This window comes from Carcharodon carcharias (assembly GCF_017639515.1).
Source record: "Carcharodon carcharias isolate sCarCar2 chromosome 37 unlocalized genomic scaffold, sCarCar2.pri SUPER_37_unloc_3, whole genome shotgun sequence".
Lineage (NCBI taxonomy): Eukaryota > Metazoa > Chordata > Chondrichthyes > Lamniformes > Lamnidae > Carcharodon > Carcharodon carcharias.
Window position 1 is genome coordinate 847,141 of NW_024470768.1, and position 24,377 is coordinate 871,517.

A 24,377-nucleotide genomic window follows, 5' to 3' on the forward strand; every position below is an offset into this window, starting at 1 on the left:
GAAATTTGAAGACATATTTATTCCACAAACAGCAATGTGATAATGACCCACATCATCTGTTTTTAGTGATGTTGGGTGAGGGATAAATATTGGCCCCAGGATACCGGGGAGAACTCCCCCTGATCTTGTTCCAATAGTGGCCGTGGGATCTTTTACACCCACCCGAGAGGGCAGACGGGGCCTCAGTTTAATGTCTCATCCTGAAAGACGGCACCTCTGACAGTGCGGCGCTCCCACATACTGACCCTCCGACAGTGCGGCGCTCCCACAGCACTGACCTTCCGACAGTGCGGAGCTCCCTCAGCGCTGACCCTCCGACAGTGAGGCGCTCCCTCAGCACTGACCCTCCCACAGTGCGGCGCTCCCTCAGCACTGACCCTCCGACAGTGCGGCACTCCCTCAGCACTGACCCTTTGACAGTGCGGCACTCCCTCAATACTGACCCTCCGACAGTGCAGCACTCCCTCAGCACTGACCCTCCGACAGTGCGGCGCTCCCTCAGCACTGACCCTTTGACAGTGCGGCACTCCCTCAGCACTGACCCTCCGACAGCGCGGCGCTCCCTCAGCATTGACCCTCCGACAGTGCGGCGCTCCCTCAGCACTGACCCTCCGACAGTGCGGCACTCCCTCAGCACTGACCCTCCGACAGTGCGGCTCTCCCTCAGCGCTGACCCTCCCACAGTGCGGCGCTCCCTCAGCACTGACCCTCCGACAGTGCGGCGTTCCCTCAGCACTGACCCTCCGACAGTGCGGCACTCCCTCAGCACTGACCCTCCGACAGTGCGGCGCTCCCTCAGCACTGACCCTCCGACAGTGCGGCGCTCCCTCAGCACTGACCCTCCGACAGTGCGGCACTCCCTCAGCACTGACCCTCCGACAGTGCGGCGCTCCCTCAGCACTGACCCTCCGACAGTGCGGCTTTCCCTCAGCACTGACCCTCCGACAGTGCGGCACTCCCTCAGTACTGACCCTCCGACAGTGCGGCTCTCCCTCAGCACTGACCCTCTGACAGTGCGGCGCTCCCTCAGCACTGACCCTCTGACAGTGCGGCGCTCCCTCAGCACTGACCCTCCGACAGTGCGGCGCTCCCTCAGTACTGACCCTCCGACAGTGCGGCGCTCCCTCAGCACTGACCCTCCGACAGTGCGGCGCTCCCTCAGCACTGACCCTCTGACAGTGCGGCGCTCCCTCAGCACTGACCCTCCCACAGTGCAGCGCTCCCTCAGCACTGACCCTCTGACAGTGCGGCGCTCCCTCAGCACTGACCCTCCCACAGCGTGGCGCTCCCTCAGCACTGACCCTTCGACAGTGCGGCACTCCCTCAGTACTGACCCTCCGACAGTGCGGCGCTCCCTCAGCACTGACCCTCTGACAGTGCGGCGCTCCCTCAGCACTGACCCTCCGACAGTGCGGCGCTCCCTCAGCGCTGACCCTCCGACAGTGCGGCGCTCCCTCAGCACTGACCCTCCGACAGTGCGGCGCTCCCTCAGCGCTGACCCTCCGACAGTGCGGTGCTCCCTCAGCGCTGACCCTCCGACAGTGCGGCGCTCCCTCAGCACTGACCCTCCGACAGTGCGGCGCTCCCTCAGCACTGACCCTCCGACAGTGCGGCGCTCCCTCAGCACTGACCCTCCGACAGTGCGGCGCTCCCTCAGCACTGACCCTCCGACAGTGCGGCGCTCCCTCAGCGCTGACCCTCCGACAGTGCGGCGCTCCCTCAGCACTGACCCTCCGACAGTGCGGCGCTCCCTCAGCACTGACCCTCCGACAGTGCGGAGCTCCCACAGCACTGACCCTCCGACAGTGCGGCTCTCCCTCAGCACTGACCCTCCGACAGTGCGGCGCTCCCTCAGCACTGACCCTCCGACAGTGCGGCGCTCCCTCAGCACTGACCCTCCGACAGTGCGGCACTCCCTCAGTACTGACCTTCCGACAGTGCGGCGCTCCCTCAGCACTGACCCTCCGACTGCGGAATCTCTCTCAGCACTGACCCTCCGACAGTGCGGTGCTCCCTCAGCACTGACCCTCCGACAGTGCGGCACTCCCTCAGTACTGACCTTCCGACAGTGCGGAGCTCCCACAGCACTGACCCTCCGACAGTGAGGCGCTCCCTCAATACTGACCCTCCGACAGTGAGGCGCTCCCTCAATACTGACCCTCCGACGGTGCGGCGCTCCCTCAGTAGGGACTGTTAACAGGATCCAAGCTGGTTGGTGAAGTCAAAACCAAAACCCAAAGCTTGTCTTGACTGAGGGAGTTTATTGGCTTGTGCTGTCTCATAGTTCTCCGTTCTCTCAATGCAGTGTCCCAGCGACCCTCTGCTTATACTCTTTCGACTTGCAATACAAATAACTAATGAATTAACTAACAAACAGGTTCACAGCCCCTCAAAGAGGCATTGCAACAAACAGACAAAACTTTAATGGAAACCTATTAAATTAAATAAAGATAATGTTCCTGGGGCTAATGATGCAATCCCATTCCTGTGGAGGACACTGGAGAACCTCAAATGCAGTGGTGGGTCACTCCATGCTCCCTCTCCAGGGAGAGCTGCACTTGACAGTAGCCACAAGGTGTTACTGTCACCTGGATCGTCTATTTAAAAGTGCGCAGCCACCGTTAATACTCATCACATTAACAATGACCCACTCGGAGGGGGAAATGTGTTTGAAAAGAATCACTGTCAGGGAGAATTTCTCTATTCAGACCTTCACCGCTGCCATTTTCAGAGATTATTTTGAATTTATAAGTGTGAAGGGAGTCTCTGATTGACAGAAGGCACTCAGTGAAGGGCAAGAAACAGCCGGGTGAAGCAGTCCCAACAGTGGATCCAGCCCAATGCTAGGGGAACCTCGGTTCTCCAAAGGGACGGACAGATTTCACAATCTGAGCAGTCTGAGCTCCCACTTTACCACCGTCAGACTGAGCTTTACTCTGTATCTAACCCCGTGCTGTACCTGTCCTGGGAGTGTTTGATGGGGACAGTGTAGAGGGAGCTTTACTCTGTATCTAACCCCGTGCTGTACCTGTCCTGGGAGTGTTTGATGGGGACAGTGTAGAGGGAGATTTACTCTGTATCTATCCCCGTGCTGTACCTGTCCTGGGAGTGTTTGATGGGGACAGTGTAGAGGGAGCTTTACTCTGTATCTAACCCCGTGCTGTACCTGTCCTGGGAGTGTTTGATGGGGACAGTGTAGAGGGAGATTTACTCTGTATCTAACCCCGTGCTGTACCTGTCCTGGGAGTGTTTGATGGGGACAGTGTAGAGGGAGCTTTACTCTGTATCTAACCCCGTGCTGTACCTGTCCTGGGAGTGTTTGATGGGGACAGTGTAGAGGGAGATTTACTCTGTATCTAACCCCGTGCTGTACCTGTCCTGGGAGTGTTTGATGGGGACAGTGTAGAGGGAGCTTTACTCTGTATCTAACCCCGTGCTGTACCTGTCCTGGGAGTGTTTGATGGGGACAGTGTAGAGGGAGATTTACTCTGTATCTAACCCCGTGCTGTACCTGTCCTGGGAGTGTTTGATGGGGACAGTGTAGAGGGAGCTTTACTCTGTATCTAACCCCGTGCTGTACCTGTCCTGGGAGTGTTTGATGGGAACAGTGTAGAGGGAGATTTACTCTGTATCTAACCCCGTGCTGTACCTGTCCTGGGAATGTTTGATGGGGATGGTGTAGAGGGAGCTTTACTCTGTATCTAACCCCGTGCTGTACCTGTCCTGGGAGTGTTTGATGGGGACAGTGTAGAGAGAGCTTTACTCTGTATCTAACCCCGTGCTGTACCTGTCCTGGGAGTGTTTGATGGGGACAGTGTAGAGGGAGATTTACTCTGTATCTAACCCCGTGCTGTACCTGTCCTGGGAGTGTTTGATGGGGACAGTGTAGAGGGTTTACTCTGTATCTAACCCCGTGCTGTACCTGTCCTGGGAGTGTTTGATGGGGACGGTGTAGAGGGAGCTTTACTCTGTATCTAACCCCGTGCTGTACCTGTCCTGGGAGTGTTTGATGGGGACAGTGTAGAGGGTTTACTCTGTATCTAACCCCGTGCTGTACCTGTCCTGGGAGTGTTTGATGGGGACAGTGTAGAGGGAGCGTTACTCTGTATCTAACCTCGTGCTGTCCCTGTCCTGGGAGTGTTTGATGGGGACAGTGTAGAGGGAGCTTTACTCTGTATCTAACCCCGTGCTGTACCTGTCCTGGGAGTGTTTGATGGGGACAGTGTAGAGGGTTTACTCTGTATCTAACCCCGTGCTGTCCCTGTCCTGGGAGTGTTTGATGGGGACAGTGTAGAGGGAGCTTTACTCTGTATCTAACCCCGTGCTGTACCTGTCCTGGGAGTGTTTGATGGGGACAGTGTAGAGGGTTTACTCTGTATCTAACCCCGTGCTGTACCTGTCCTGGGAGTGTTTGATGGGGACGGTGTAGAGGGAGATTTACTCTGTATCTAACCCCGTGCTGTTCCTGTCCTGGGAGTGTTTGATGGGGACAGTGTAGGGGGAGCTTTACTCTGTATCTAACCCCGTGCTGTACCTGTCCTGGGAGTGTTTGATGGGGACAGTGTAGAGGGAGCTTTACTCTGTATCTAACCCCGTGCTGTACCTTTCCTGGGAGTGTTTGATGGGGACGGTGTAGAGGGAGCTTTACTCTGTATCTAACCCCGTGCTGTACCTGTCCTGGGAGTGTTTGATGGGGACAGTGTAGAGGGAGATTTACTCTGTATCTAACCCGGTGCTGTACCTGTCCTGGGAGTGTTTGATGGGGACAGTGTAGAGGGAGCTTTACTCTGTATCTAACCCCGTGCTGTACCTGTCCTGGGAGTGTTTGATAGGGACAGTGTAGAGGGAGATTTACTCTGTATCTAACCCCGTGCTGTACCTGTCCTGGGAGTGTTTGATGGGGACAGTGTAGAGGGAGCTTTACTCTGTATCTAACCCCGTGCTGTACCTGTCCTGGGAGTGTTTGATAGGGACAGTGTAGAGGGAGATTTACTCTGTATCTAACCCCGTGCTGTACCTGTCCTGGGAGTGTTTGATGGGGACGGTGTAGAGGGAGCTTTACTCTGTATCTAACCCCGTGCTGTACCTGTCCTGGGAGTGTTTGATGGGGACAGTGTAGAGGGAGCTTTACTCTGTATCTAACCCCGTGCTGTACCTGTCCTGGGAGTGTTTGATGGGGACAGTGTAGAGAGAGCTTTACTCTGTATCTAACCTCGTGTTGTACCTGTCCTGGGAGTGTTTGATGGGGACAGTGTAGAGGGAGCTTTACTCTGTATCTAACCCCGTGCTGTACTTGTCCTGGGAGTGTTTGATGGGGACAGTGTAGAGGGAGATTTACTGTCTATCTAACCCCGTGCTGTACCTGTCCTGGGAGTGTTTGATGGGGACAGTGTAGAGGGAGTTTTACTCTGTATCTAACCCCGTGCTGTACCTGTCCTGGGAGTGTTTGATGGGGACAGTGTAGAGGGAACTTTACTCTGTATCTAACCCCGTGCTGTACCTGTCCTGGGAGTGTTTGATGGGGACAGTGTAGAGGGAGCTTCACTCTGTATCTAACCCCGTGCTGTACCTGTCCTGGGAGTGTTTGATGGGGACGGTGTAGAGGGAGCTTTACTCTGTATCTAACCCCGTGCTGTACCTGTCCTGGGAGTGTTTGATGGGGACAGTGTAGAGTGAGCTTTACTCGGTATCTAACCCCGTGCTGTACCTGTCCTGGGAGTGTTTGATGGGGACAGTGTAGAGGGAGATTTACTCTGTATCGAACCCCGTGCTGTACCTGTCCTGGGAGTGTTTGGTGGGGACAGTGTAGAGGGAGATTTACTCTGTATCTAACCCCGTGCTGTACCTGTCCTGGGAGTGTTTGATGGGGACAGTGTAGAGAGACCTTTACTCTGTATCTAACCCCGTGCTGTACCTGTCCTGGGAGTGTTTGATGGGGACAGTGTAGAGGGAGTTTTACTCTGTATCTAACCCCGTGCTGTACCTGTCCTGGGAGTGTTTGATGGAGACGGTGTAGAGGGAGCTTTACTCTGTGTCTAACCCCGTGCTGTACCTGTCCTGGGAGTGTTTGATGGGGACAGTGTACAGGGAGATTTACTCTGTATCTAACCCCGTGCTGTACCTGTCCTGGGAGTGTTTGATGGGGACAGTGTAGAGGGAGCTTTACTCTGTATCTAACCCCGTGCTGTACCTGTCCTGGGAGTGTTTGATGGGGACAGTGTAGAGAGAGCTTTACTCTGTATCTAACCCCGTGCTGTACCTGTCCTGGGAGTGTTTGATGGGGACGGTGTAGAGGGAGCTTTACTCTGTATCTAACCCCGTGCTGTACCTGTCCTGGGAGTGTTTGATGGGGACAGTGTAGAGGGAGATTTACTCTGTATCTAACCCCGTGCTGTACCTGTCCTGGGAGTGTTTGATGGGGATGGTGTAGAGGGTTTACTCTGTATCTAACCCCGTGCTGTACCTGTCCTGGGAGTGTTTGATGGGGACAGTGTAGAGGGAGCTTTACACTGTATCTAACCTCGTGCTGTACCTGTCCTGGGAGTGTTTGATGGGGACAGTGTAGAGGGAGATTTACTCTGTATCTAACCCCGTGCTGTCCCTGTCCTGGGAGTGTTTGATGGGGACAGTGTAGAGTGAGCTTTACTCTGTATCTAACCCCGTGCTGTACCTGTCCTGGGAGTGTTTGATGGGGATGGTGTAGAGGGTTTACTCTGTATCTAACCCCGTGCTGTACCTGTCCTGGGAGTGTTTGATGGGGACAGTGTAGAGAGAGCTTTACTCTGTATCTAACCCCGTGCTGTACCTGTCCTGGGAGTGTTTGATGGGGACAGTGTAGAGGGAGCTTTACTCTGTATCTAACCCCGTGCTGTACCTGTCCTGGGAGTGTTTGATGGGGACAGTGTAGAGGGAGATTTACTCTGTATCTAACCCCGTGCTGTACCTGTCCTGGGAGTGTTTGATGGGGACAGTGTAGAGGGTTTACTCTGTATCTAACCCCGTGTTGTACCTGTCCTGGGAGTGTTTGATGGGGACAGTGTAGAGGGAGATTTACTCTGTATCTAACCCCGTGCTGTACCTGTCCTGGGAGTGTTTGATGGGGACAGTGTAGAGGGTTTACTCTGTATCTAACCCCGTGCTGTACCTGTCCTGGGAGTGTTTGATGGGGACAGTGTAGAGGGAGCTTTACTCTGTATCTAACCCCGTGCTGTACCTGTCCTGGGAGTGTTTGATGGGGACAGTGTAGAGGGAGCTTTACTCTGTATCTAACCCCGTGCTGTACCTGTCCTGGGAGTGTTTGATGGGGACAGTGTAGAGGGAGATTTACTCTGTATCTAACCCGGTGCTGTACCTGTCCTGGGAGTGTTTGATGGGGACAGTGTAGAGGGAGCTTTACTCTGTATCTAACCCCGTGCTGTACCTGTCCTGGGAGTGTTTGATAGGGACAGTGTAGAGGGAGATTTACTCTGTATCTAACCCCGTGCTGTACCTGTCCTGGGAGTGTTTGATGGGGACAGTGTAGAGAGAGCTTTACTCTGTATCTAACCCCGTGCTGTACCTGTCCTGGGAGTGTTTGATTGAGACAGTGTAGAGGGAGCTTTACTCTGTATCTAACCCCGTGCTGTACCTGTCCTGGGAGTGTTTGATAGGGACAGTGTAGAGGGAGATTTACTCTGTATCTAACCCCATGCTGTACCTGTCCTGGGAGTGTTTGATGGGGACAGTGTAGAGGGTGATTTACTCTGTATCTAACCCCGTGCTGTACCTGTCCTGGGAGTGTTTGATGGGGACAGTGTAGAGGGAGCTTTACTCTGTATCTAACCCCGTGCTGTACCTGTCCTGGGAGTGTTTGATGGGGACAGTGTAGAGGGAGTTTTACTCTGTATCTAACCCCGTGCTGTACCTGTCCTGGGAGTGTTTGATGGGGACAGTGTAGAGGGTTTACTCTGTATCTAACCCCGTGCTGTACCTGTCCTGGGAGTGTTTGATGGGGACGGTGTAGAGGGAGCTTTACTCTGTATCTAACCCCGTGCTGTACCTGTCCTGGGAGTGTTTGATGGGGACAGTGTAGAGGGAGCTTTACTCTGTATCTAACCCCGTGCTGTACCTGTCCTGGGAGTGTTTGATGGGGACAGTGTAGAGAGAGCTTTACTCTGTATCTAACCTCGTGTTGTACCTGTCCTGGGAGTGTTTGATGGGGACAGTGTAGAGGGAGCTTTACTCTGTATCTAACCCCGTGCTGTACCTGTCCTGGGAGTGTTTGATGGGGACAGTGTAGAGGGAGATTTACTGTCTATCTAACCCCGTGCTGTACCTGTCCTGGGAGTGTTTGATGGGGACAGTGTAGAGGGAGTTTTACTCTGTATCTAACCCCGTGCTGTACCTGTCCTGGGAGTGTTTGATGGGGACAGTGTAGAGGGAACTTTACTCTGTATCTAACCCCGTGCTGTACCTGTCCTGGGAGTGTTTGATGGGGACAGTGTAGAGGGAGCTTTACTCTGTATCTAACCCCGTGCTGTACCTGTCCTGGGAGTGTTTGATGGGGACAGTGTAGAGGGACTTCACTCCGTATCTAACCCCGTGCTGTACCTGTCCTGGGAGTGTTTGATGGGGACAGTGTAGAGAGAGCTTCACTCTGTATCTAACCCCGTGCTGTACCTGTCCTGGGAGTGTTTGATGGGGACGGTGTAGAGGGAGCTTTACTCTGTATCTAACCCCGTGCTGTACCTGTCCTGGGAGTGTTTGATGGGGACAGTGTAGAGTGAGCTTTACTCTGTATCTAACCCCGTGCTGTACCTGTCCTGGGAGTGTTTGATGGGGACAGTGTAGAGGGAGATTTACTCTGTATCGAACCCCGTGCTGTACCTGTCCTGGGAGTGTTTGGTGGGGACAGTGTAGAGGGAGATTTACTCTGTATCTAACCCCGTGCTGTACCTGTCCTGGGAGTGTTTGATGGGGACAGTGTAGAGAGACCTTTACTCTGTATCTAACCCCGTGCTGTACCTGTCCTGGGAGTGTTTGATGGGGACAGTGTAGAGGGAGTTTTACTCTGTATCTAACCCCGTGCTGTACCTGTCCTGGGAGTGTTTGATGGAGACGGTGTAGAGGGAGCTTTACTCTGTATCTAACCCCATGCTGTACCTGTCCTGGGAGTGTTTGATGGGGGCAGTGTAGAGGGAGATTTACTCTGTATCTAACCCCGTGCTGTACCTGTCCTGGGAGTGTTTGATGGGGACAGTGTAGAGGGAGATTTACTCTGTATCTAACCCCGTGCTGTACCTGTCCTGGGAGTGTTTGATGGGGACAGTGTAGAGGGAGATTTACTCTGTATCTAACCCCGTGCTGTACCTGTCCTGGGAGTGTTTGATGGGGACAGTGTAGAGAGACCTTTACTCTGTATCTAACCGCGTGCTGTACCTGTCCTGGGAGTGTTTGATGGGGACAGTGTAGAGGGAGCATTACTCTGTATCTAACCCCGTGTTGTACCTGTCCTGGGAGTGTTTGATGGGGACAGTGTAGAGGGAGATTTACTCTGTATCTAACCCCGTGCTGTACCTGTCCTGGGAGTGTTTGATGGGGACGGTGTAGAGGGAGCTTTACTCTGTATCTAACCCCGTGCTGTACCTGTCCTGGGAGTGTTTGATGGGGACGGTGTAGAGGGGGCTTTACTCTGTATCTAACCCCGTGCTGTACCTGTCCTGGGAGTGTTTGATGGGGACAGTGTAGAGAGAGCTTTACTCTGTATCTAACCCCGTGCTGTACCTGTCCTGGGAGAGTTTGATGGGGACGGTGTAGAGGGAGATTTACTCTGTATCTAACCCCGTGCTGTACCTGTCCTGGGAGTGTTTGATGGGGACAGTGTAGAGGGACCTTTACTCTGTATCTAACCCCGTGCTGTACCTGTCCTGGGAGTGTTTGATGGGGACAGTATGGAGAGAGCTTTACTCTGTATCTAACCCCGTGCTGTACCTGTCCTGGGAGTGTTTGATGGGGGCAGTGTAGAGGGAGCTTTACTCTGTATCTAACCCCTTGCTGTACCTGTCCTGGGAGTGTTTGATGGGGACAGTGTAGAGGAAGCTTTACTCTGTATCTAACCCCGTGCTGTACCTGTCCTGGGAGTGTTTGATGGGGACAGTGTAGAGGGAGCTTTACTCTGTATCTAACCCCGTGCTGTACCTGTCCTGGGAGTGTTTGATGGCGACTGTGTAGAGGGAGATTTACTCTGTATCTAACCCCGTGCTGTACCTGTCCTGGGAGTGTTTGATGGGGACAGTGTAGAGGGAACTTTACTCTGTATCTAACCCCGTGCTGTACCTGTCCTGGGAGTGTTTGATGGGGACGGTGTAGAGGGAGATTTACTCTGTATCTAACCCCGTGCTGTACCTGTCCTGGGAGTGTTTGATGGGGACAGTGTAGAGGGAGATTTACTCTGTATCTAACCCCGTGCTGTACCTGTCCTGGGAGTGTTTGATGGGGACAGTGTAGAGTGAGCTTTACTCTGTATCTAACCCCGTGCTGTCCCTGTCCTGGGAGTGATTGATGGGGAAAGTGTAGAGGGAGTTTACTCTGTATCGAACCCCGTGCTGTACCTGTCCTGGGAGTGTTTGATGGGGACAGTGTAGAGGGAGATTTACTCTGTATCTAACCCCGTGCTGTACCTGTCCTGGGAGTGTTTGATGGGGACAGTGTAGAGGGAGCTTTACTCTGTATCTAACCCCGTGCTGTACCTGTCCTGGGAGTGTTTGATGGGGACAGTGTAGAGGGAGATTTACTCTGTATCTAACCCTGTGCTGTACCTGTCCTGGGAGTGTTTGATGGGGACAGTGTAGAGGTAGCTTTACTCTGTATCTAACCCCGTGCTGTCCCTGTCCTGGGAGTGTTTGATGGGGACGGTGTAGAGGGAACTTTACTCTGTATCTAACCCCGTGCTGTACCTGTCCTGGGAGTGTTTGATGGGGACAGTGTAGAGGGAGCTATACTCTGTATCTAACCCCGTGCTGTACCTGCCCTGGGAGTGTTTGATGGGGACAGTGTGGACACAATCTACTGTATAGCTAATGTCATTTTTTGGAAACGCAACCATTAGTTGGGCAAGATCCCACAAACAGCAATGTGATAATGACCCAGATCATCTGTTTTTAGTGATGTTGGGTGCAGGATAAATATTGGCCCCAGGACACCGGGGAGAACTCCCCCCTGCTCTTCTCCCAATAGTGACCGTGGGATCTTTTACACCCACCCGAGAGGGCAGACGGGTTCTCGGTTTAATCTCTCATCCTGAAAGAAGGCACTGCTGACAGTGCGACGCTCCCTCAGTACTGACTCTCTGACAGTGCGGCGCTCCCTCAGCACTGACCCTCCGACAGTGCGGCTCTCCCTCAGCACTGACCCTCCGACAGTGCGGCGCTCCCTCAGCACTGACCCTCCGACAGTGCGGCGTTCCCTCAGCACTGACCCTCTGTCGGAGGGTGGGTAGTTTTCCCCGTGTCCTGTTACCCAGCTTGGCAAGTGATATTATAATAACATTGGAGGGAATTTCAGGGAAGTTTGGTGGTTTCCTCGTTGTGTTCCTATGGCAGCCATTTTGGAAATTGACGTAGAAGACGTCTCAGCTATCCCAGCATGCATTGTAACTGCATCGTAACTCAAGACTTTTAGCTTCATTTTAAATATTATTCTGCAAATCTGTCGAATCTTTTCCTTACAGAACATTCTGTAGGTGGAGCAGTGATGATTTTTAAAGGGGCCTTATTTAACCTCAATTCAAGGACACAAAGCATTGGCCCTTTGGCCCCCACATTGTTTCTACAAATCCCTGCGGCCCTCAGAAAGATTCACCATCTTGTTATAAGTTCCTATTTAATCTGCTTCCACCGCCCTTTCAGGCAGCGCCTTCCAGATCACAGCAACTCGCTGTGTCAAAAAAACATTCTCCTCATCTCCCCCTCTGGCTCTATTACTGATTCTCTTCAATCTGTGTCCCTCTGGTTACCGACCCTCCTGCCGCTGGAAACACTTTCTCCTCGTTCACTCTATCCAAACCCTTCCTGATTTTGAACGCCTCGAATCAATCTCCCCCTTAACCTTCTCTGCTCTAAGGAGAACAATCCCAGCTTCTCCCAGTCTCTCCACATGAACTGAGGTCCTCTCATCCCTGGGAACATTCTAGAAAATCTCCTCCACACCCTCTCCGAGACCTTGACATCCTTCATTCTGAGAATAGAATTTCAGATCCCAATTCCCATTGTCTTATCAATCATTCCATTTATAACATATTCATATTTAAAATCTAATCTTCATTTCATATTATGCATATTTAATTACTTAGAAAGCTTTCATTAACATTCAGGATGAGTATTTTTGTATTTAAAAATACCATCTCTCAATATATCTCTCTTTCTCTCACTCTCTCTCGCTGATCTTCTTGGATTCCTCTTCTCCAGCACCCTGTGTTACTGACTGTATCTCTACTGATGTTAATCCAGCTCCCTCACACTGTCACTCAGTAACCCCTCTCCCCCCAGCGCCCTGTGTTACTGACTTTATCTCTACTGATGTTAATCCAGCTCCCTCACACTGTCACTCAGTAACCCCTCTCCCCCCAGCGCCCTGTGTTACTGACTCTATCTGTACTGATGTTAATCCAGCTCCCTCAAACTGTCACTCAGTAACTCCCCTCCCCCAGCGCCCTTTGTTACTGACTTTATTTCTACTGATGTTAATCCAGCTCCCTCACACTGTCACTCAGTAACCCCTCTCCGCCCAGCTCCCTGTGTTACTTACTGTATCTCTACTGATGTTAATCCAGCTCCTTCACACTGTCACTCAGTAACCCCTCTCCACCCAGCTCCCTGTGTTACTGACTGTATCTCTACTGATGTTAATCCAGCTCCCTCACACTGTCACTCAGTAACCCCTCTCCCCCCAGCTCCCTGTGTTACTGACTGTATCTCTACTGATGTTAATTCAGCTCCCTCACACTGTCACTCAGTAACCCCTCACCCCCCAGCGCCCTGTGTTACTGACTGTGTCTCTATATAGGTTGAAACTCTTCACTGTTTAATGTTCCCACTCCTCCCACGCAATTGTTTACTAATTTTAGTGGAGCTCAATTTTGTAAACAGAGCTGTATTTAGAAATTTAGAAATAAACTCTAAAGCCAGCAATATTTTTCATCATTTAGCATACCTGAACATTTTACAAGGCTGGATACTGCCTCTTGAGTAGGGGTCATGAGGTTAGGTTTCAGCTAAAAGACTCCAGGCAGCTGAAGGCACGGCCGCCAATGGTGGGGCGATGGGAATCGGGGGATGGTCAAGAGGCTGGAATTGGAGGAGCGCAGAGATCTCAGAGGGTTGTAGGGACTGGAGGAAGTTACAGAGATAGGGAGGGTTGTAGGGGCTGGAGGAGGTTACAGAGATAGGGAGGGTTGTAGGGGCTGGAGGAGGTTACAGAGATAGGGAGGGGTGTAGGGGCTGGAGGAGGTTACAGAGATAGGGAGGGTGTAGACGCTGGAGGAGGTTACAGAGATAGGGAGGGTTGTAGGGGCTGAAGGAGGTTACAGAGATAGGGAGGATTGTAGGTGCTGGAGGAGGTTACAGAGATAGGGAGGGTTTTAGGGGCTGGAGGAGGTTACGGAGAAAGGGAGGGTTGTAGGGGCTGGAGGAGGTTACAGAGATAGGGAGGGGTGTAGGGGCTGGAGGAGGTTACAGAGATAGGGAGGGTGTAGACGCTGGAGGAGGTTACAGAGATAGAGAGGGTTGTAGGGGCTGAAGGAGGTTACAGAGATAGGGAGGATTGTAGGGGCTGGAGGAGGTTACAGAGATAGGGAGGGTTGTAGGGGCTGGAGGAGGTTACAGAGATGGGGAGGGTTGTAGGGGCTGGAGGAGGTTACAGAGATAGGGAGGCTTGTAGGGGCTGGAGGAGGTTACAGAGATAGGGAGGGTTGTAGGGGCTGGAGGAGGTTACAGAGATAGGGAGGGGTGTAGGGGATGGAGGAGGTTACAGAGATAGGGGGGGTTGTAGGGGTTGGAGGAGGTTACAGAGATGGGGGGGTTGTAGGGGCTGGAGGAGGTTACAGAGATAGGGGGTGTTGTATGTGCTGGAGGAGGTTACAGAGATAGGGAGGGTTGTAGGGGCTGGAGGAATTTATGGAGATAGGGAGGGGTGTAGGGACTGGAGGAGGTTACAGAGATAGGGAGGGTTGTAGGGGCTGGAGGAGGTTATGGCGATAGGGAGGGTTGTAGGGGCTGGAGGAGGTTACAGAGATAGTGAGGGTTGTAGGGGTTGGAGGAGGTTATGGCGATAGGGAAGGTTGTAGAGGCTGGAGGAGGTTACAGAGATAGGGAGGGTTTTAGGGGCTGGAGGAGGTTACAGAGATAGAGAGGGTTGTAGGGGCTGGAGGAAGTTGATGGGATAGTGGATGTGGCTGTGGGTTGGGGATGATGATTTTAATGGGGTATTGGGGGTGGGGGTGATGATTTTGATGGGGTATTGGGGGTGGGGGTGATGATTTTGATGGGGTATTGGGGGTGGGGGTGATGATTTTGATGGAGTATTGGGAGTGGGGGTGATGATTTTGATGGGGTATTGGGGGTGGGGGTGATGATTTTGATGGGGTATTGGGGGTGGGGGTGATGATTTTGATGGGGTATTGGGGGTGGGGGGGTGATGATTTTGATGGGGTATTGGGGATGGGGGTGATGATTTTGATGGGGTGTTGGGGGTGGGGATGATGATTTTAATGGGGTATTGGGGGTGGGGGTGATGATTTTGATGGGGTATTGGGGATGGGGGTGGTGATTTTGATGGGGTATTGGGGGTGGGGGTGATGATTTTGATGGGGTATTGGGGATGGGGGTGATGATTTTGTTGGGGTATTGGGGATGGGGGTGATGATTTTGATGGGGTATTGGGGGTGGGGGTGATGATTTTGATGGGGTATTGGGGGTGGGGATGATGATTTTGATGGGGTATTGGGGATGGGGGTGATGATTTTGATGGGGTATTGGGGGTGGGGGTGATGATTTTGATGGGGTATTGGGGGTGAGGGTGATGATTTTGATGTGGTATTGGGGGTGAGGGTGATGATTTTGATGGGGTATTGGGAGTGGGAGCTAGTGAAGTCTGTTTTGTTCCAGAGTGTAGCTGTGGGAATTTTCTGGAATATGAGCCGAGCTCTGGACCCCACTATGAGAGTTCCTGCCAATCTTGTACACACTCTGCAATGCTCCTGTTATATACAGCAACAGCCAGCTGATAGATTTAACTTCCTAACATCTAAAGTGTTCCAAATATTTGGATTTGATGTGACGAAGGCAGAGGAAGAGAGAGAGTAAACGCTGATGAATGGGCTGTATTGATGAGGATGGGAGGTTTGTGTTAACTCTGCAGTTGTTTAGAGTGTCTCTTATTTTTTCTGCCAGTGTTAAGGCCATCGCCTCCATCTCCCATAAAATCTTTCTCAATCCACTCTCTGTTTCCTCTGGGATCGCACTGTGTACTCAGAGAACCTGGCACATTCGAAATTAACTCTCTCCCTTCTGCCCAGACATCTCTCTCTCTCTTTCTCTCTGTCTGTCTCTCTACCTCCATTTCTCTGTCTCTTTCTCTCTCTGCCTCTCTCTCTCTGTCTCCCTCTCTCTCTCTCTCTGTCCCTCTCTGTCTGTCTCTCTCTCTGCCTCTCTCTCTGCCTCTCTCTCTGTCTCCCTCTCTCTCTCTATGTCCCTCTCTGTCTGTCTCTCTGCCTCCATTTCTCTGTCTATCTCTCTCTCTCTCTGTCTCCCTCTCTCTCTGTCTCCCTCTCTCTCTGTCTCCCTCTCTCTCTGTCTGTCTCTCACTCTCTCTCTCTCTCTCTCTCTCTCTCAGCGTTGTCCCACTGATGATTGGAGGTTAGAACCCTTAATTCAGAGCCATGAGACATGTAATCCCCCCCTGCACTCTCCGATCACAGTACCGAGGGAGCGCCACACTGTCGGAGGGTCAGTGCTGAGGGAGCGCCGCACTGTCGGAGGGTCAGTGCTGAGGGAGCGCCGCACTGTCGGAGGGTCAGTGCTGAGGGAACGCCGCACTGTCGGAGGGTCAGTGCTGAGGGAGTGCCGCACTGTCAGAGGGTCAGTGCTGAGGGGGCGCCGCACTGTCAGAGGGTCAGTGCTGAGGGAGCGCCGCACTGCCGGAGGGTCAGTGCTGAGGGAGCGCCGCACTGTCGGAGGGTCAGTGCTGAGGGAGTGCCGCACTGTCGGAGGGTCAGTGCTGAGGGAGCGCCACACTGTCAGAGGGTCAGTGCTGAGGGAACGCCGCACTGTCGGAGGGTCAGTACTGAGGGAGTGCCGCACTGTCGGAGGGTCAGTGCTGAGGGAACGCCGCACTGTCGGAGGGTCAGTGCTGAGGGAGTGCCGCACTGTCGGAGGGTCAGTGCTGAGGGAGCGCCGCACTGTCAGAGGGTCAGTGCTGAGGGAGCGCCGCACTGTCGGAGGGTCAGTACTGAGGGAGAGCCGCACTGTCGGAGGGTCAGTGCTGAGGGAGTGCCGCACTGTCGGAGGGTCAGTGCTGAGGGAGTGCCGCGCTGTCGGAGGGTCAGTGCTGAGGGAGTGCCACACGGTCAGAGGGTCAGTACTGAGGGAGAGCTGCACTCTCGGAGGGTCAGTAGCCCCCACTTGCTTTCGATTGCTGCCCATGTTGGTTTGACTGGCTGAATATATCGAAAGATGGTGTTTGGGCTCTGAGCAAGGATCCCTGTGGCACATCAAGGCAAATCCCAGAGGAATACTGGCAGCTGGTAAATAACAAGTAGGGAGAGGGACAGTGAGGGAGAGGGAGAGAGAGAGAGGTTCGGGGGACAAAGAGACAGGGAGAGAGTCAAAGAAAGGGAGAGACTGAGAGAGAGAGTGGATGATAGGGAGAGAAAGAGAGGGAGGGAAACAGAGAGAGAGAGAGAGGGAGAGAGACAGAGACAGAGAGAGAGAGGGAGAGGGAGAGAAAGACAGGGAGAGAGAGTGGGGGAGAAAGAGAGAGAGAGAGAGAGGGAGACAGAGTGAGAGAGAGGCAGAGAGAGGGAGAGAGACAGAGACAGAGACAGAGACAGAGAGAGAGAGGGAGAGAAAGACAGGGAGAGAGAGTGGGGGAGAAAGATGGAGAGAGAGAGGGAGACAGAGTGAGAGAGAGGCAGAGAGAGGGAGAGAGACAGAGACAGAGACAGAGAGAGAGAGGGAGAGGGAGAGAAAGACAGGGAGAGAGAGTGGGGGAGAAAGAGAGAGAGAGAGAGAGGGAGACAGAGTGAGAGAGAGGCAGAGAGAGGGAGAGAGACAGAGACAGAGACAGAGAGAGAGAGGGAGAGGGAGAGAAAGACAGGGAGAGAGATTGGGGGAGAAAGATGGAGAGAGAGAGGGAGACAGAGTGAGAGAGAGGCAGAGAGCGAGAGAGGGAATGCCTTGATATTGGACGGTATGATAACCACAGCTTGTCCACAGTCTGACAGCTCCCCCTGCAGACTCTATTTCTGACCTTACTTCATATGTCTCCTGCTGGCCTCAGGAGGAGGGACGGGAGGTTGGAACGCTGGGGAAGAGACCCAGGCTTCGAGCTGGTGTCCAGCTCCTCCCCGTGATGGGAGGGGAGCTCTGGAATGGGGCGCGGGCACGATGCCCCTCTTAGTCGACCAGCTGGTGAATAATGGCCAGCGGGGAGAGGAAGGGGTGGGTGGCCGCCGGTCACAGAACGATGACGGAGACCCCGGGATGTGGGGTGACCTGGGAATCTGCAGCCCCTCTGAGTCAGGCCAGGGGGGGTAAAATACCCTGGAGCGATACCCCCCCACCGCCCCCCTGCCCCTCCCCCGTCACCGGGAAATCAGGGAGTTACAATGGTGACCAGCAGGGCTGTCACTGGGAACGAGGTGAAAAATCCGCTGCTGGTTTAACACCCAGGTATTGTACAGGGTTCAAATCGGACCTTCATATGTCAGGAAACTCAGCAGCCCACTTACGCACAGCAAGATCCCATAAACAGCAATGTGATAATGACCCAGATCATCTGTTTTTAGTGGGTGTTTGTTGAGGGATAAATATTGGCCCCCAGGACACCGGGGAGAACTACCCCCTGCTCTTCTCCCAATAGTGGCCATGGGATCTTTTACACCCACCCGAGAGGGCAGACGGGGCCTCGGTTTAATGTCTCATCCTGAAAGACGGCACCTCTGACAGCGCGGCGCTCCCTCAGTACTGACCCTCCGACAGCGCGGCACTCCCTCAGTACTGACCCTCCGACAGCGCGGCGCTCCCTCAGCACTGACCCTCCGACAGTGCGGCGCTCCTTCAGTACTGACCCTCCGACAGTGCGGCACTCCCTCAGCACTGACCCTCCGACAGTGCGGCGCTCCCTCAGCACTGACCCTCCGACAGTGCGGCGCTCCCTCAGTACTGACCCTCCGACAGTGCGGCGCTCCCTCAGCACTGACCCTCCGACAGTGCGGCGCTCCCTCAGCACTGACCCTCTGACAGTGCGGCGCTCCCTCAGTTCTGGGGAATGTTGACCTGCATTATGAGGCTGGAGCCTTTGGAGTGGGGGTGAAATCCGGGCGGTGATTGGAAATGACGTGTAACCCTCTGTCTTCACCCTCCATTTCAGGCAGGTCATTGAAATCCAAATCATTGACGACGAAGAATATGAGAAGAACAAGAATTTCTTTGTTGAACTCGGTGACCCTGTGCTCGTCGAGGTTGGGAAGCGAAGAGGTGAGGCTCCAGTTGTGTTGAAGAGTAGGCCGAAGCCTATAGACCACCCAGACCAGGTTGCACCGAGGGTGCAGGACAGGAAAACTGAGGGGAAATTGATAAGCCTTCTCCAAGGTCGGGGACAGTTGGAAAGGGAGGGGGGCAGCGTGTTCCACAGGTTTGAGACCCTGGATCACCGGGGAGAGGAGGAGAGGCCTATCGTTTTCATTTCAAAGAGATCCCCATCTCTCCAGCTCCTGTCACCCCCCTCGGGACGTCCCAGAGCCTTTCGCACACGATGAAGGACTTTATTTTTTCTGAAGCGTTGTAACGTCCCTGTTGTAACGTAGGAAACTCAGCAGCCCATTTACGCACAGCAAGATCCCACAAACAGCAACGTGACTTACTGTTCGTGGTGACTCTTGCTCTCCTTATATAAGGAGGGATAGACTCGCACTGGAGGCCGTTCAGAGAAGGTTCACTCGGCTGATTCCTGGGATGAAGGGGGTTTGTCTCATGAGGAAAGGTTGAGCAGGTTGGGCCCTGTACCCATTGGAGTTTAGAAGAATGAAGGGTGATCTTATTGAAACATATCAGATCCTGAGGGGGGTGGGGTTATGACAGGGTGGAGGCTGAGAGGATGTTTCCCCCTCGTGGGGGTATCTAGAACGAGGAGGGGGCACAGTTTCAGAATAAGGGGTCTCCTATTGAAGACGGAGATGAGGAGGAATTTCCTCTCTCAGAGGGTGGTCAGTCTGTGGAATTCTCCCCCCCCCGCCCCCAGAGAGCAGGGGAGGCTGGGTCACTGAATATATTCAAGGCCGAGTTAGACAGATTTTGGATCGACGAGGGAGTCGAGGGTTATGGGGGGACAGACAGGAAAGTGGGGTTAAGGCCACAATCAGATCAGACACGATGGTATAGAATGGCGGAGCCGGCGCGAGGGGCCGAGTGGCCTCCTCCTGCTCCTAGTTGGTACGTGGCTGCGTAGGCGACACCAGACCCCATGGCAACGCTAAAGTGTTCACTGCCCTATGACGTTGCAAAGAGGGGTTTTGAGGAAGGCCCAACCCCAAAGAAAGGCCCAACCCCAAAGAAAGGCCCAACCCCAAACTACTGAGGGGCAAATGGGGAGGAGAATTAATGCCCTGTGGGCAGAGGGTGACATGGTGGTAATGCCACTGGGCTAGAGACCCAGAGGCCCAGGTTAATGCTCTGGGGGACGAGGGTTCAAACCCCACCAGGGCAGCCGGTGGAATTTAAATTCAGTTAATAAATCTGGAATTGAAAACTAGTCTCAGTGACGGTGACCATGAAACTATCATCGATTGTCGTAAAGACCCCTCTGGGTCACTGATGTCCCCTTTAGGGAGGGAAATCCGCCCTCCTTACCCGGTCTGGGCCTACATGTGACCCACAGCCAAGTGGTTGACTCTTTGGCCGAGCGAGACACTCGGTTCAAGGGGTAATTAGGGATGGGTAACAAACGCTGGCCTAGTCCAGCGACCAAACCCCCACCACCGCCCCCCCCACCCCCCACCCACACTACGGTGATGAGAGACGTCAAAGGGAAACTCCTTGACCAGGAGCGAATGTCTTTTTAAAAAACCGTTCGCCGCCTTGGCCCGGTGTCTGACCAGCCTGACCTGCCACCCTTGAACTCTGCCCTCAGGCGACCCCAACGAGAATCGGCCGGGCATGCTGCCGGATGAGGAGGAGGCTGTCACCAAGCTTGGTTGCCCGTCGCTGGGTGAGCCGGTCAAGACGGAGATCATCATCGAGGAGTCCTACGAGTTTAAGGTCAGGGTCTCCCTGTCATGTGTCCCCTTGGCGGGGGTGATGGGGGGTGATGGGGGGTGATGGGGGGGTGATGGGGTGGGTGGTGGGGGTGGGGGGGTGGGGGGAGGGAGACGGGTGTGGGGGTCCGGGGAGTAATCCATCCGGGACTCGTGTCGGGAGGATCGTGCACAGCCGCACTGCCCCTCCAGGTCAAATAGCTCGCAAAGGAGCGGCTACTTCATTGAGCCCCTCCCCCCACCCCGAGGTGGGCGGGGAGGCAGTCCCTGTATCAAGCAACAGCCTTGAGGAGGGGCTGAATGGCCTCCAGCTGTTCTTATGTAACAGGCTCAAGAGGGGCTGAATGGCCTCCTTCTGTTGCTATGTTGTTAATTTATTTATTTATTTATTTATTTATTTATTAACTGTTGGCTCGAGAGGGGCTGAATGGCCTCGAATTCCTGTGTAGCAGGATCATGGGGCTGAATGGCCTCAGGTTCCTGTATAACAGGTTTGAGAGGGGCTGAGTGGCCTGGGGTTCCTGTTTAACAGGCTCCAGAAGGGCTGAATGGCCTCAAATTCCTGTGTAGCAGGATCGTGGGGCTGAATGGCCTCAGGTTCCTGTATAACAGGCTCGAGAGGGGCTGAATGGCCTCGAGTTCCTGTGTAACAGGATCATGGGGCTGAATGGCCTCAGGTTCCTGTATAACAGGTTTGAGAGGGGCTGAATGGTCTCGAGTTCCTGTATAACAGGTTTGAGAGGGGCTGAATGGCTTAGGGTTCCTGTATAACAGGCTCAAGAGGGGCTGAATGGCCTCGAGTTCCTGTACAACAGGTTTGAGAGGGGCTGAATGGCTTAGGGTTCCTGTATAACAGGCTCAAGAGGGGCAGAATGGCCTCGAGTTCCTGTGTGTGTGTTTTTCACAGTCTAGTGGGACTAACCCATCTTCTCTGCTGCCATTTCTGTATCACTTCCACAGAATACTGTCGACAAGCTGATTAAGAAGACTAACCTGGCTCTGGTGGTGAGCAGTAGCAGCTGGAGAGAGCAGTTTGTCAATGCTGTAACGGTCAGTGCGGGTGAGTACTGAGGTATCCTGACTGAGCAAGGTGGCGCAGGGGGACCGAGGAAGTGGACACAGCGTGGAGAGGGTACAAGCAACTGTCCCCAAGACCACTCGGACAGAGACATTCAATTCTCATCCAGTCCAGGGGGTCCAGAGACACGGTACAGCCAGTGAGGTGCACACAGCAGGATCCCACCAACCCACAACATGACAATGACCGTCTGCCATGTGCTGTTATTCCCATGAGGGATAAATATCGGCCCCAGGACACCGGGGAGAACTCCCCCCCCCTGCTCTTCTCCCAATAGTGGCTGTGGGATCTTTTACACCCACCCGAGAGGGCAGACGGGGCCTCGGTTTAATGTCTCATCCTGAAAGACGGCACCTCCGACAGTGCGGCACTCCCTCAGCGCTGACCCTCCAACAGTGCGGCGCTCCCTCAGCACTGACCCTCCGACAGTGCGGCGCTCCCTCAGTACTGACCCTCCGACAGTGCGGCGCTCCCTCAGCACTGACCCTCCGACAGTGCGGCACTCCCTCAGTACTGACCCTCCGACAGTGCGGCGCTCCCTCAACACTGACCCTCCGACAGTGCGGCTCTCCCTCAGTACTGACCCTCCGACAGTGCGGCACTCCCTCAGTACTGACCCTCCGACAGTGCAGCGCTCCCTCAGCACTGACCCTCCGACAGTGCGGCGCTCCCTCAGCACTGACCCTCCGACAGTGCGGCGCTCCCTCAGCACTGACCCTCCGACAGTGCGGCGCTCCCTCAGCACTGACCCTCCGACAGTGCGGCACTCCCTCAGTACTGACCCTCCGACAGTGCGGCGCTCCCTCAACACTGACCCTCCGACAGTGCGGCGCTCCCTCAGCACTGACCCTCCGACAGTGCGGCACTCCCTCAGCACTGACCCTCCGACAGATCTGATGAGGCAAAAGCCAGCAAGGGTTCGGAGTGGGGTGGGGGAGGCGGAGGCCGAGGCGGGTGGAGGCTGGTGTCGGGGGCAATGGAGGGCGATTAAAAACACTAGATCCTTCCGGAAGCTTTGCCGTCACTCGATCCCGGTCCGCGGCCCCGTCTCTCTCTCTCTCTCTCTCCAACAGCTGCTGTCTAGTGAAGTGTTAGCTTAGCTGGAGCAGTAATTACTGGCTGCACTAATGGCTTGACGCTAAATCCTGTCTCGGGACAATTAAATACTGGGGCCTAGTTGATTACTGGGCCCAAATTGAAGCCTGGGGGGCGGGTGGCGGGGTGGGGGGGTGTGGGGGAGGAAGAGGACGGGGGTTTATTTAGATTCTTGACCCAGCTGGGGCAGTTTGCAGTGGCGACCGTCACCCATAACCCGGACGCTAATTGCCCGCCCGCAACCCTTCCCTGGAAGTGCCAATTTACCCTGACAACACCACAAGGCCGCAGGCCCCAAGTGCGGCCTCCACCTCTCCTCACTACTCAGCCTCTAAATGAAGCGATCCTGAAACGGCAAGTTCCCCAGACAAAATGCACCTGACCACCCCCCAACCCCCCCACCCCCACCCCCCACCCCCCCCCCCCCCCCCGACCCCCCCACCTTATACGTCCGAAACAATTTTTATTTTAAAACAAAGGGGCTTTTTTATTTCGGTCAAGCGGTTGGGTTGCAGGACGAGGCCTTTCAGCCCCTCGAGGCCCATTCTGCTAGTCAACAAGATCGCGGCGGCTCCGTATCTTAACTCCGTTCGCCCGTTCTTGGCTCCATATCCCACCGCAAACTGGGTCAAGAATCTAAATAAACCCCCGTCCTCTTCTCCCCCCCAACCACCCGCCACCTCCACCCCCCCACCACCCCCCCCCCCCAGCCTTCAATTTGGGCCCAGTAATCAACTAGGCCCCAGTATTTAATTGTCCCGAGACAGGATTTAGCGTCAAGCCATTAGTGCAGCCAGTAATTACTGCTCCGGCTAAGCTAACACTTCACTAGACAGCAGCTGTTGGAGAGAGAGAGAGAGAGAGAGACGGGGCCGCGGACCGGGATCGAGTGACGGCAAAGCTTCCGGAAGGATCTGGTGTTTTTAATCACCCTCCATTGCCCCCGACACCAGCCTCCACCCCCGCACACCTCCAAGCCCCTGCCGGAGTGGAGTGACCGGGTTCAACGTCCTTGCCGGCTGTCCATCCCTTCCGAAAGTCCAACCCCCACCCCCGCAAACAACCTTTCTCCGGAGCGAGACTGGGCAGCTATTCGACTGCATGGGGCCTCGTGCGGCAGCCACATGGCAGAGGGTTGGGTGGAACTGCTCCCCTGATGGCGATTGGTGGGGGTGGGGGAGACACAGGCTCCCCAAACCCCCACCCGTACTGCACTGTTCTAGTTTCTTGCGCCACTCCCCCCCACCACCGCCCCCCCCCACCAACTCCCCGCTGTGGTGCGGGGTCTGTAAACCTAGCCAAGACTCTCCTCCTCGTCACACCCCCCTGCGAGCGAGTAGGGGTGAGGGTGGGGGGCGGGCGCGGGGTGTTGCTTGTGCTCAGGGGTGTCTCCAGGGGGCAGTATCGGCCCCTTCGCATTCCTTCAGGGGACTGCACGCCACCCCCCCCCCCCCCCCCCCCCCCCCCACAACCCCACGCTCCCCACCAAGCGAGCGGGGTGGGGGGAGAATGGGGAGGGCGGGCTATTCAACTCAGTGAGGTGGCGCAGCCTGATCTGAAATCTCCATTCACTGGTGGGGTTCGCCGGGTGCGGTGTGGCCGGGGGGAGGGGGGGGGGGGGGGGGGTGTGGTGGGGGTGGGGGAGGAGGAGGGGAGGAAAGGGGGTGGCCTATTGGACTCAGTGAGGCGGCGCAGCCT

General features: G+C 54.6%; 1 protein-coding gene across 1 annotated transcript in view; it reads left to right on the forward strand.

Annotated features, from left to right (window-relative positions):
* Nucleotides 1-24,377, forward strand: part of LOC121274737 (sodium/calcium exchanger 1-like) — a 459,072-nt gene that overhangs the window by 323,242 nt on the left and 111,453 nt on the right. The window contains exons 3-5 of the mRNA XM_041182077.1: nucleotides 18,625-18,731; nucleotides 20,383-20,510; nucleotides 21,467-21,566. Coding sequence (XP_041038011.1) covers nucleotides 18,625-18,731; nucleotides 20,383-20,510; nucleotides 21,467-21,566 — 335 coding nt within the window. The remainder of the gene's footprint in view (nucleotides 1-18,624; nucleotides 18,732-20,382; nucleotides 20,511-21,466; nucleotides 21,567-24,377) is intronic.